The sequence below is a fragment of the Equus quagga genome, chromosome 22, assembly GCF_021613505.1.
Source record: "Equus quagga isolate Etosha38 chromosome 22, UCLA_HA_Equagga_1.0, whole genome shotgun sequence".
Classification (NCBI taxonomy): Eukaryota; Metazoa; Chordata; class Mammalia; order Perissodactyla; family Equidae; genus Equus; species Equus quagga.
The window spans coordinates 12,380,887-12,394,872 of record NC_060288.1 but is presented as its reverse complement, the minus strand read 5'-3'; the positions used below and the strand labels follow the sequence as shown (position 1 = coordinate 12,394,872).

At 39.3% G+C, this 13,986-nt stretch overlaps 1 protein-coding gene across 1 annotated transcript in view; it reads right to left on the bottom strand.

The window, feature by feature from the left end:
* Positions 1 to 362: 362 nt before the first annotated feature.
* Positions 363 to 13,986, bottom strand: part of GSR (glutathione-disulfide reductase) — a 41,486-nt gene continuing 27,862 nt past the window's right edge. The window contains exons 7-13 of the mRNA XM_046648633.1: positions 13,511 to 13,610; positions 10,078 to 10,164; positions 8,571 to 8,729; positions 5,475 to 5,586; positions 4,105 to 4,236; positions 3,250 to 3,383; positions 363 to 664 (exon numbers count right to left, since the gene is read on the bottom strand). Coding sequence (XP_046504589.1) covers positions 515 to 664; positions 3,250 to 3,383; positions 4,105 to 4,236; positions 5,475 to 5,586; positions 8,571 to 8,729; positions 10,078 to 10,164; positions 13,511 to 13,610 — 874 coding nt within the window. The 3' untranslated portion in view covers positions 363 to 514. The remainder of the gene's footprint in view (positions 665 to 3,249; positions 3,384 to 4,104; positions 4,237 to 5,474; positions 5,587 to 8,570; positions 8,730 to 10,077; positions 10,165 to 13,510; positions 13,611 to 13,986) is intronic.

The following is a 13,986-nucleotide window of genomic DNA, read 5'->3' as shown; positions in this document are numbered from 1 at the left end:
GAGGCAGGCCTGTCACGTTCTATGCTTTCAGAGACAGGTCACATCCTTGAAGCAGCTGTGCAATATGTAGAGCACAGTACTGGCTTAAAAAAAATAGAATAAAATGACTCTGTGCACTCATATTATTTAAATGTGAAGAGCTGCTGTCATCTTCCTCTATAAAAATTAGTAAGCTATATTCATTCAAGTACATTAATTGAACTGTACTTCACATAGTTATATACTTGGGAGGAGGCTGAAACAAAAACAAAACAGAACAAAACAAAAAACCAGGCAGTACAGAGCTGTTCATAAAAAACTGAAAAATATTAATTATTGTGAGATGCGATCAAATGAAAATCAATCTTGGAACACAAAACAAATTTCCGATTATATAAATAAGTTCTATTATTTACTGAACATTTCCACCATCAGAAGATTCTGATTACAATAAAATACATAAAACGAGAACGTAAGTAAACGTGATTATTTGGTTCATATCAGAAGGTCTACTGGTCCAGCTGCCTCTGGGTTCTCAACGAAGTGTGACCAGTTCTTCTGCAGAGGTAGGGTGAATAGCAACCGTATTATCAAAGTCGGCTTTTGTGGCTCCCATTTTCACTGCCACAGCAAAACCCTGCAGCATTTCATCACACCCAATTCCTTGCATATGGATCCCAACCACCTGAGAAAAAGAAGAGAGCAATTCTTAAAGTAAAATTTTTTTATTAGGTACACTAATAAATTTTTCATTAATCATGAGAGATACCTGATATTTTAAAACCTCTAAAAAACTTACATCTCTAATCCCATTATGGTATAACACAGCCTACACGGCCCAGCGTAGTCCTGCCTCGACGTTCCTCCCCAGCCCATCTCATACAGGTCCCCCTCAGGCTCTCTTCGCTCTGGCCTCACCAGTGTTCCTTCTGTCCTGAGCATTTACCGTGTTCTCTCCTTTGCACAAGTTGTTGTCTCTGTCTGGACAATCTTTCCTCCTCTCTTTGAAGAGTTAAAGCCCATTCACTTTTCAGATAGCGGCACCTGCCTTCCCAACCAAGTTAAACTGTCTATCATGTGATCTCTCAGTAGCAAAGTTTCTCCATCATGGTTCTATCACACCGCAAGGTTGTATTTATTTATATGGGCCTGGACAATTACAGTCCATCTTTCCCAGTAGACTTTAATCTCTACATGGAAGGGACCCTGCCTGCTTTTGCTCCCAACTCTATCCGTATGGCTGAGCACAAAGACGGCCCTTAGGAAGCTCTCAGTCCATACACGCTGAATGACGGCGTGAAGGACTGTAAAGAGACATTTGTTTCAAATTGAATTTTCCAGTGAGGTTTCTCGACACATTTTAAAACTATTAGTTAATGTTCAACTTCAGACATTCCAAAAGGTTTTTTAGGTAAATAATCTGTTGAAAAACAAAGTTAGAAAACATAAAATGTAGCCACAAAAATATTTTGTTTAAAAACAAATCAAGAATATACTTAATACATTGAATGGCACACTTAAAAATGGTTAAGATGATAAATTTTATCCTATGTGTTTTTTACAATTAAAAAAAAGGACATCTCAATTTAAAATTTAAAAAACCCAGTTCACTTATTGTATATACATTAAACACAGCCAGATTTCTAGACACTGTGATCTAAACTGAATTTACAAAGAGCCTCTGGTGATGGCAGGACCTTTGTATTATTCTCCATATCCAGTTCTTAGTCTTTAGTAGACTATCAGGTAATGTTTATCAAATGAATGAATGAATGATAACTGGCATGGAGAAATAACTGATATGAAGAGATGAGCAGGAACCTTGCTGATTCAATATCTGGAAATCTTAGGCTACTGAGGAACGTTCAGGACCAAGAAACAGCAACCTTGGTTTTGCTGTCAATCCAGTTACTTTCTTCTCTTTGCTCTGATTCTCTGCTTTTGTCAATCCTCATTGACATTGATTTCTATAAGCCAAGGACTATGTCTTGTGGCTTTTGGTGTACGGGGCCACTGAATCAGATACAGACTATGCACTTTTTGATAAGAGAAGTTGGAGACTATATCTCAATCTTCAATTAAGTCAGAACCATGTTCCCAAGGTAGATTGCTAAGCTCCACTTTAATATTTAATTTAATTTGTAGAAAAAGCCCTACAGGGCTACCTAATACCAAAACAAAATCCTTCAAAAAATTAAAAAAAAAACAAACTTGTCCAGGGGCTGGCCCCGTGGCTGAGCGGTTAAGTTCGCACGCCCCACTTCGGTGGCCCAGGGTTTCACTGGTTCAGATCCTACGCGCAGACATGGCATCACTCATCAGGTCATGTTGAGGCAGCATCCCACATAGCACAATCAAAGGCACTCACAACTAGAATATACAACTACCAGGGGACTTTGGGGAGAAGAAGGAACAAAAAAAAAAGATTGGCAACAGATGTTAGCACAGGTGCCAGTCTTTAAAAAAAAAATAAAAGCAACTTTTTAAAATTCAAACCCAAATCACAGTGGGATACCACTCTGTGTCCACTAGGATGGCTTTAATAAAAAAACAATAACAAGTATTGGTGGGGTGTGGAGGAACTGGAACCCTCATACACTGCTGAGGGGAACATAAAATGGTGCAGCTACATTGGAAAACAGTTTGGCAGTTCCTCAAAAAGTTAAAGCAGGGGCCAGCCCCATGGCATAGTGGTTAAGTCCTATGTGCTCTGCTTCTGCGGCCCAGGTTCATGGATTCGGATCCCAGGCATGGACCTACACCACTTGTCAAGCCATGCTGTGGTGGCAAGCCACATAAAAAACAGAGGAAGACTGGCACAGATGTTAGCTCAGGGCTAATCTTGCTCAAGCAAAAAAAGACGAAGATCGACAACAGATGTTAGCTCAGAGTGAATCTTCCTCTCCAAAAAAAAGACAGTCAAACCAAAAATAGATAATTGATTACCTCAGAAAATTTTATTGAATAAACTTCCTCTTCTTCACTGATTAGTTTTTTTAAATATAAATTTTCTCTTACATTAAATTCTTACACCCACCAGTATTTCCAAGTTGTCTATTTAGTCTGGCCTATTGATCAACGACAGTGAGCTTTTTTCAACCTGAACCTCCTTCCAAATGAAATATTATGAAGAACTCCAATATATATAGACACACAAAAATGGGACTGCCCCAAGTGAATCAGAGAAGGCTCCTCCCTCCCCACCTCATCAAAATACCCCCCTCAGCCCTAATCTTGAAGACACTTTCGCTTACTGAATTTTTCCCATACCTTTTCCTCTTTGTTGGCACAAACCATTTTCATCACACATTTTGTTTTCCTTTTGGTAACTGCATGATACATTGGGGTAAAGGAGGTCGAATAGGTCTTCACATTTTCCTTTCCATATTTATAAATGGCCTCATCTATAATGCAGAGGGAAAAAAAAGCATCTATCAAAAGCCTAAACAATTCCACTGAGCTATCAAAGAGAGAGATGGCCAGAAATAGACAACCTAAAACAAATCATGAGGAAATATCAAACAAAACCACAATCAGGGACACACAATCTCTCTTGGTAAAAGGAGACAAAGAGGAATGAAAACTAAATGGAATGCATTATCCTGGACTGAATTCTGGACGTTGGGTGGGGGGGGAATGTTAAAAATGACATTATTTGAGATAAGTGGCAATATTTGAATAAGGTCTAAAGTTTAGAGAATATTGTATCAATTTAAATGTTGTCATTTGAAAATTGCACTGTGCTTCTGTAAGGGAACAGCCTTGTTCCTAGGAAACAGATACTGCAGTGTGTGTGTGTGTGTGTCTGTGTGTAGAGAGAAAACAATACCGCAAAAATGTTAAGGGTATGGAGGAATCCTTTGTACTACTTTTGTAACTTTTCTTCAAATTTGAAATTAGTTCAAATGAAAAAGCTAAAAAAAAGTCAAAGAGATAGAGTAGTGTGAAAATATGAATTATACTCTCAAAATATTAGTAGTTGGGGAAGACATTGGAACCGTTATAAGAGGCCAACCAAAAAGGAGTATAACTTGGAGGCTGAGATAGATTTAGTCAGCCGACAGACACCTGAAGTTGTGGGGAGGGAAGGAAACCATAAACAACAATTTGTTTTTAAATACCTACCTTCTGTGAGGCCCACTGTCCCAATAGGGGGGTGGCTGAAGACCACCGTGGGGATGTTGTCATAGTCTAATTTCGAATCTTCTTTGCATTCAAAAAGTCTATGGGCAAGCTTTCGGCCAGCAGCTATTGCAACTACAAAGATATTTTAAAATCAGCGTTTAGCTTATTGCTTGTTTTAACACAGCAGAATTGCTCTACTAACTATCCATCTGGCCTAACATACTAGCTCTGGCAAAGTTTTACACCAATGCTCACTGTACTATCTAGTTCAATACCATGAAGACATATCAATGCCTTAGCTAACAATTCAAAACTACTGGCTAATGTGAATTCTGTATACTCTATTACAATAAAAAAAAAAGACATACTTATAAGTTCCCAATCATCTGGCAGTTATCTACTTAATGAGGATATCAGCTTTTTGATACAACATTTATGGAGCAAACTATACAAGTTTCAAGCATCTTCAGTTCTACTTTACAACCATATTCAGTTCACACTAAGATTTCTTTAAGCTTATTTTTTAAATTATTTTTATTTCTTATTATTTTCTTAAGTTTATTCTCCTTAGCCTATTTTTAATCCTAACAGTTTTTTAGAAAAAAATGCCTGAGTTCAGTAGAAGCATCAGTTATTAATTTCATTGATTTCAAATTTTTCCAAAATAGATTATCAGTAGGATACGTAAGAAATCTTCTTCACTTTGACATAATTTTCAATTGTTAGATTATGTTATGAAGTTTTTGAAACTGGCTTATCTTGTTCTCGTTAAGAGAACTTCCTAAAGGAGCTAAGAGGCTTTGGGTGCACGACTGGTGTGAGTTTCCATTCTGAGGTAAGACCCCGGGCCATTTTGGAAAGACTGTTGAGGTCCCAGAGGGGTACAGAGGGAAAGCAGATAGAGCAATGTCACTAAGAGACAGAAGAAGCAGGACAAAGAGCTTGAAATGGTGCCAGCGCCAGTTAACTCAGGACGCAGGCTGAGGTCTGAGATGGGGGGAGGGGTGGGAATCAATCTTGGTTTTATCAAGATTAAACAGCCAAATAAGAATGTCACTCTGAGTTACTTCTTTCCAAAGTCACTTCCTTCCACTGTCACAACACACAACTCAGATTCTAACTTAGAGCGTTCTTCAGAGGGTGACCGTATCATCCATATGAAAACGTCAGTCTTCACCAAGCCTTTTTTTAAGTCTTTTAAGGAAAAATGAATCTTATTCAGAAAACATCAGGTACCCAACCAACATCTATTTTAAGACATTTTTACACTCATCCTTTTAACTTTGCTTAAGTTGATCTGACTGTGAAGAACTGAACAGTTTTCTATGACACACAGAGCCTCCTTTACCCAAGAAAAGAAGAAACATTACCTGGAGTGAGAAGAGCTTTTCCACACACGTCCCCCACTGCGTAGACACCTTTGACACTGGTATTCTGGAACTCATCTACTAGGATATGACCTTTGTCATCAGTTTGGATCCCCTAAAATGGTGAAAGGACATCATGTCAATATTTGGCCTATCTACAAAAAATGGCAGCTCAAATCTCTGCATCTACCTCATTTCAAGCAACTCTTTGGCCTAAATCTCCGAGAAACCACAAGACTCAACCAAAAGATGAAAAACAGCTTAGCAAGTCGGCAGGTTTCATATCTTTTGCTTAATCTAGAACGTAAGTATTTTATCCAGTTTTGAGATGTTTTAACAGGATTTGACTTTGCAATGTACAGTTCAACTGGCCAGGTAAACAGGAAAAGGAATCCCACGTGCCACCTGCCATCCCTGTGGAGCCCGCCTAAGACAGTGCTGTTCAGCTTCTTCCTGTGAACCCCTCCTCCTGAAGCCCGCTAACCCCGCCCTCGGAGGGGCCCAGCCTGAAGCAGTCAGCAAAAGCGATTTCTTTGAAGCTTACCATTTTATCTTAAAAAGTCCAAGTAAATTTTGCCTTCTACTCTAAAAAAATACTCTTGTTTCCTTTCACCCAATTTTTTGCCTATATATTGACTCAAAGTTTTGCTCCAAGGTGTGTCATGCTTATCTTGCGGCTTTGCACATTCCAAGTGTACATACTCTCATGTGAGAAGCAGAGAGACAGCAGAAGTAGGCAGTGGGTAACACAGTGGTTAACAGTACAACCTCTGGAACTAGACAGATCTGGGTTCAAATCCCAGCCCTGCCACTTATACTAGTTATGAGACCTTGTATAGTCACCTATTTATCAACACTTTTTTTTTTAAAAGATTTTATTTTTTTCCCTTTTTTCTCCCCAAAGCCCCTCGGTACATAGTTGTATATTCCTCGTTGTGGGTCCTTCTAGTTGCGGTATGTGGGCTGCTGCCTCAGTGTGGCTTGACAAGCAGTGCCATGTCCGCATCCAGGATTCGAACCAACTAAACACTGGGCCACCTGCAGCGGAGCACGCGAACTTAACCACTCGACCACGGGGCCAGCCCCTATCAACACGTTTTTGAGCTTCTAGTACAAAGGAGGCATTACCTTAGTCACTTGAATGCAGTGGTAGGCAATACAGACATCCTCCATAACCCATGGAGTTTACAGCCTGGTGAATTATTTATTATCTCTGGTCCCTGGCTCCTCATCCTTACCCCTCAAAGAGTTGTTGACAAGATCAAATTAGGTTAGTAACATGTTGACAAGACCTACACAAGGTAATTATTCATTATACAAATATATCTTAACAGTGAAAGAGACTGAAAAATTTTGCCTCATTTTTTAGAGCTTCAGCAAAAATAGTTGAAAAAGGGACCAACCAATACCTATGTCTGTACAATGGCAAAACATCTCTTGAAAGGTGAAAAGCTGGATAGCTACCTTTAATATGAAAATAGACAACTAGTTTTACTAAATTTCACTGAATGGCAGGATTAAAAACAAGTAAAATCTCCCTGGATATATATATTTTTAATGCCGAAAAACACCTTTTATAGAAAGGAAAAAGGAATCCACATTATAACAGATATTAATATTAGAACATGTATCAAAATGTTACACACTGCTTAAGAGGCTCTATCAAATATATAAACCTCAAACATATAAAATATTCTATTATATAGCATATCAGAAAAATCACCATCATCATCAACAGCAGTTGGTTAACATCTGTTGAGTTCATTCTATAAGCCAGCATCTAAGCGAATTACTTTGCATTTTTTCACTTACTCTTCTCTATAACCCAATGAGGCAAGTACTATTTTTGTTCCCATATTTATGAAGCAATTGAAACTTAGGAGTAATTAAGCTGCTTAAGGCTATGCAGCTGGTAAGTAAGAGAACTAAAGCTTGAAACTGGGTCAAACTCTGGGACCCACGCCCCAAGCTGCTACCCTAGACTTTTCTTCAAAATTTAAAAGAACAAATAAGAATGCTAATGATAGCACTGGTAGATCAGCTTCACACGTGTTCCCATCCCCCCCGAGCCACAAGGTCAAAGACGAGTTACACACCTGATTGTAACACGAGTTACAATCAGGATTAGAGTTGCAGACAGTAAGGAATAATTATAGGGCTTTAAAGAGACAGGCATCTTGGTAACAAGGAAATCTTTAAGGAGGAGGCTAGTCAGGAAGCTCCTGGACAATGTAGATTAGAGGTGGCAGGGGCTTGATCTAGAGTGGAGATGCTAGAAAGGGAAAAGAAATTTTTTTTAATTTCAAAGGAAGAAGCAATGGGATTTAGTGACAAACTGGACACACGTGAAACCAGTGAACAGTTAGCCATTAATCGTTAGATGGCTAGTAACTAAAGTATTTTTTTGCAAGTCTCAATTATAGCTTTTAGTTGTTTGCCCACCCATGGTTAACGGTGCTGCTTAGGCCATACTATCTGACTCCCATTACAGATAACTGCGCCTTGGTGTCTGGGTGACCACGGTAACAGACGTTTGAGCTGTTTTTCAGGAATTAAGACTCCCTTGTCCAGTTCAGGTCAGTTGAGACCACCAACCCATCAACCGGGCCTGCACAAACACGTGATAAGCAACCCTTTTGATGTCAAAAGGCTGAAAGGTCCACTCTCAGATCATGCTAACACCACCATTTTGTGAACGTGTGTCCTATGAGGAACCATGAAGCATGACTACGCTTGTGCAGATCATCAATTACCTTGCTTCTCCTTACCTCCAATCATCTATCCCCACACTTTAGACCACCTTTCCCCCTAACCCCATCTATATCTCTAATCCCCATTTTTCGGGAGGCAGATTCGAGATTTGTTCTCCTGCCTCCTCGCTTGGCTGCCTTGTGATAAAAACCCTTTCTCTTTGCAAACTTGTGATTTCGGTGATGGGCTTTCTACGCGATGGGCAAAATGAACCCAGTTCGGTAACACATGGAATAAACAGAAAAGAATCCAATAATACCCACGCAAATTTTGGGTGCCAGGGGGCATGGGAAACCACAGGACTACTAACAGATTCAAGAATGTTTTAGGCAGACTACGTCAGCTTACCAGTGCGTTTAAATTCAGGTCCCTGGAATTTGGGTCCCGCCCAATGGCCCAGAGCAGGCAGTCAACATCTGGAATCGTGGTCAAGGTGGGTTTCCTACCGGGAACTGAAGTAATCATGCAGACATCCAGGCCTGAGGAAGTCTTTTTAACTTCTTTGACCTGTTGGCAAATAAAATGTGCTAACTGGGGGTGGAAGGGGTGAAAGGAAGGAAAGTAAATAAAGAAGAAAACAGAATTTTTAACATTTAAAAAACCTCTACTGAATCCTACACATGCATATTACATTCTGACATATTTACTTTTGCCGAAAGGCCACTAACACCAGAACTCCCTGGAGCCAAGACTGTTTCCTAGGTTGCCTCAGATCATCCAGCCAATGGCCAGAAATGTAAGCTCATGTCACCATCCTAAAGCTCAACTTAAAGTATTTTAAAGCGTACTTCTTAAAAACTATGAGAAAATGTTAAGTCACAAATCTAAGCACAGTGATCTGCAACTGGAATGCGGGAAGGAAATGGTCTGTATAGCAGCATCATTAAGAAATTTTTTCAAACTGCACAGTCATTGCTTCTGCCTGGACATTCTTTTTTGTTTTTGCTTTTTTTCCTGAGGAAGAGTCGCCCTGAGCTAACATCCATTGCCAATCCTCCTCTTTTTTTGCTTGAGGAAGATTAGCCCTGAGCTAACATCTGTGCCAATCCTCCTCTACTTTCTGTATGTGGGACACCTCTACAGCGTGGCTGGTGAGTGGAGTAGGTCTGTGCCCAGGATCCGAACCTGCGAACCTGGGCTGCCGAAGTGGAGTGTGTGGAACTTTAGCCAGTCAGCCACAGGGCTGGACCCCCTCTGGACATTCTTAATCAGAACAGGGGAAGGAGAGTGAGAATGAAGTCAGAAGAGCTGAGTACATACACAGTTTAGTGAAGGTCCCAAGGGGAGTCTGATGGTAACCCCCCCCATCAGTCTAGCACTTTTTCATTCACAAAGTGTATTCACGTTTATTATCTTACTCGATAGGGCCTTGCTGAAAGGGCAAAACTGTGGGGGAAAAAATTATTTTTACAAGTCTAATGCTCCAGGAAAACTGAAATTTAGGCGCTCCCCTGAGAAGTAAAGTACTTGGTAATTCTTTCCATCTGCAAAATCCAAAAGGGTATGCTTTAAAAATAGATTCCATAATAATATTTCCTGAAAGATAAAGATAAACCTGAAAAATAAGCGTGTTCGATAAGGCATTTGAGCACAAAAAATAAAGTTTTAGTTCTAACTAAACTAAATTCAATTACCAGATTTCTAATCTTTTACACCTTGACTTCATTAAAATACTAATGTGAAATACATCTTCTTAGGATAAAGAATTGGTAGTACTCTAGCAAGGAGTAAATTGACTGTGGTAGACATAGAGTTTGTGTTTATAAATCTAATGGGGTGAAGCCAAAAGCAGAAAGTGTGATTGACAGCAGACAGACAACTAGGGGCTGTAAGCAGGCCCCGGGCTCGGTCATACCTGTGAGTACTTCAGGACCTCTATGCCAGCATTCTCCAGCTCTTCAGTGCAGTTTGAACTGATCATTGAATCAAAATTTCTAAGTACCTGTATACAAACAGTGACAGCAGAAGCACGGGTGGGTGGGAAAGGGATAAAACTTGATTAAAGATCTGACACAAACTTGGGAGAGAAATTCCAGTATCATCCTCCTTCTCATCTCCGTCTTCATTTATGGCCATATTATGAGTGGAGTTTTAAGAAATCTATTTTCCTGTGTCACCACCCATGTCTGTATTACATCTGACTTCACTGCAACTTCATAACATCACTGAAACAAAATCATCGAAACATCACTGAGATCAACACTATAAATTTGCTTATTCATTCATTCCATCAACAAATATGTATTAAGCTCTATTATGTGGAAGATGTAAAATATTAGAATAAAAGGCAGACTGATAATTAACTTCAAGGATGTGCAGATAAGGAGGTTTAGAAGAGACAGAAATACAGAGAGGAGACCAAGGAAGGTCTCACGGGGAGTATGGCATGTGCACTGATCTTGATGACTTGGGAAGGGAAAGCACCTTACGTAGAAGAGGCCATACAAACATAAGGAGAGGGGACCAGCTTACAAAAGGAGAACAGCAAGTAGGCCAGTTTGAATAGAAGAAATTTGAGGAAAGGAGTGGGGAATAAGGCTAGAGAGAGTTAAACTCCTTCTTGAAGACAAGGACCACGTCTGATGAGACTGTATTATGAGGGCTCAATATACACTTGGAGTGATGCTCAAGCCTCACAAATCACAAGAGCACATCAATCTGCCAGAAAATATATTTGGGGAGGACTTGGTGGTGATGATGATAGGGATGACGATGATTGTGGTGATCTGGTGATAGGAGCGAGATAAGAGGAAGACGATGCTCAGTAGAAAAGCAGATTATTGGGAAGGGAATGGAAAATCATGTTTTCCCTATACCACATTATTGGTGAAAGTCTATCCTAATTCTACCTAAGGAATGCAGCATCAAAGATGGTATCAGCATGTGGGAGATCATAGAATTGATAATGCAGTAGATTTAATAGTCAGCTAAACTAATTAAGGAAGGCAATGAATCTAATGAGACAGATCACGCCTCTTTCAAACAAAAGAAGACCCAGTTAAAGACATGGAAAACTGGTAACAAGGAAACAGCCTGAGATATATAATTAACCAGCAGAACTCAGTGTCATAGGACAGAATTAAGAGATAGTATTACTTTAAGTAGAACTGTAAGATTTAAAAAGCATCTGGCACTTCTATGAATAAGCAATGTTACTAGTATCTAATATGCCCAGAGATAAGTATCATTATTTGTTCATTTCACTTTAGGTGCTGAAATATCTATCCTATTGCTTGCCTTTAGGAAGTTCAAGGAATAGGAGACTCTTACATAGCCTTGAGTTAATTAGGAGCCACATGAATTCTATAGCAAAACATCACTGAAATAAGAAATAGAGTTGACGTAACAATTAATCTACGGTTTTGCTGCTAGGATGGTTGTTCTTTTTTCAGAATCCCCTAAATGTTATTTCCAGTTGGATTTCAATGTTCATATGATGGATTCCATTTACCACCCTAGAGAGACCATTCTTTGGAATAATAGTTGTCACTGTCCAGCAACTTTTCTTTACTCATACGCCTCTTCTTTCTTTCTCTAGAGATTTCTTTCTGATAACACACATGCCACACGCTCCAGGAAGCGTAAAGGAGGAAGGTGATGAGTTATTCACAGAATAGTTCTAGAACAGAGTTACGCCAGGACAGAGAGAAGAAGGAGAATGAGCCTGATGCACTGGGGGTGGGGGAGGGCAGGAAGCCCAAGTAGATGTTGCTCTCTGCAAACAAGCCAATTTTCCAAATGTGGGAGCTATCTACTCTACTGATAAACTGTTGCAGTTTGCTTATTTGTGTATTAATTTACTTAAATTGTCCCTCTGCCTTTCTCCTTCCTTCCAACTTGCTGGATATATTCCAGAAATGCAAAATAACATTTACCTATGAAAAACATCATTCGGGACATAAATTTCCTGGGGGCTAATGATATGACAAGTCTGAAAGCCAAAGAGGAAGTTCCTTGGAGTACACACTGACTAGGATGGTCAGTTTCTCTCGTCTCCCTCCATTGGCTAAAATAATCAAGAATTTGAATCACAGCATTTGAGTGGTCAGGGATCTCACAAGTGCTGTTCCAAAGGCGTTAAATGACTTGCCCAAGTCACACCCTTGTTAGGGGCAGCTAGGTTCTTAGGCCAACATTCTTGTCATTGCCCCACACCATGTCTCTGAAAGCTCCAATATGGTGCCACAACCCAGTGGCGCTCAGTCATGATTAATCAACAAAATACCTAAAGCAACACTTCACAAGTAATGACAAACATGGAGGCAGGATTTTAGCAAAAAGAATACTGGCTTGGGCTTTCTGAGACCTTCGCTCTCAGTTTTGATACTAATTAGCAGTCACAAAACCTGCCTTGGCTTATCATCTTCATCTACAAAATGAAGTTCAATTAGATGATCTATAAGCTTCCTTTTCTATTATTATTTTTTATCGTAAAAAAACACATAATATTGAATTTACCAACTTAACCATTTCTAAGTGTACAGTTCTGTAGTGTGTTAAGTGTATTCACATTGTTGTGCCACCAAGCTCCAGAACTTTTTCCCCTTGCAAAACTGAAACTCTGTACCCATTAAACAATTCCTCACTTTCTCCTTCCCCTAACCCCTGGTAAACACCATTCTACTTTCTGTTCCTGTGAGTTTGACTACTCTAGATACCTCATATAAGTGGAATCATATAATATTTGTCTTTCTGTGACTGGCTTACTTAATTTAGAATAATATCTTCAAGGTTCATCCATGTTGTAGCATGTGTCAGAACGGCCTTCCTCTTTAAGGCTGTATAATATTCCATTATATGAATATACTACATTTTGTTTATCCATTCATTTGTCAATGGACACTTGGGTTGCTTCCACCTCTTGGCTATTGTGAATAATGCTGTCATGAACATAGGGGTGCAAATATCCTTCATAAGTTTTCTTTTAATGCAAAGAATTTAGTAAACTTTTTTGACTGTTAACCACTTGACTCTACCTGAGCATATGAAATTGATTTCCAGAATAAGAAATGAACCTGGTAGTCTGTTCAATTTAACTAATTTTTATATTGAAGCCTGCATGTCTCCTTATTAAGGTTATCTGATACTATCCACCACTTCATGATGAAATACTAGCCAGTTTGATCAAATCAAAATCATCATTATCAACTAGCAGCTGGTAGTTGGGAAGGACATAAGGCCTAATTCTAACAGCTTCTATGCAGCTCCACATGGAAAAAACCCAACCGACCTCCACCTGCTTTGCATCCTAGTAATTAATGACAACAGAAGAGATAATTCTCACTTACCTTATCATGCCGTATCATTAGCGATGTCTTAGAACCCAGAGCTGAAAGGATCCCAGCTATCTCCACAGCAATGTAACCCGCACCAACAATGACACTGCGGCTAAAAGGAGAGCAAAGGGGTAATATTCTTAAATAAACTTATTTTGGAATTATTTTAGATTTACAGAAAAGTTGAAAAGACAGGACAGAGATTTCCTGTATACTTTCTGCCCAGTTTTTCCTAAGGTTAACATCTCACATAACTTTGGTACAATTGTCAAAACTATGAAATTGACATTGGGACATTGCTATCGACTAAACTCCAGACTTCATTCAGTTTTTCCATTCATTTCCTTTTCCTGTTCCAAGATCCCATCCAGAAACCGCATGGCAATTTTAAGTAGGAAATATCCCTTTGTGGAGGGGAAATACATTTTTAATTGTTTTAAAAGTTCCTTAGTTTCATTTCTTCAGCGAGCAAACAAAAAACTTTTGAA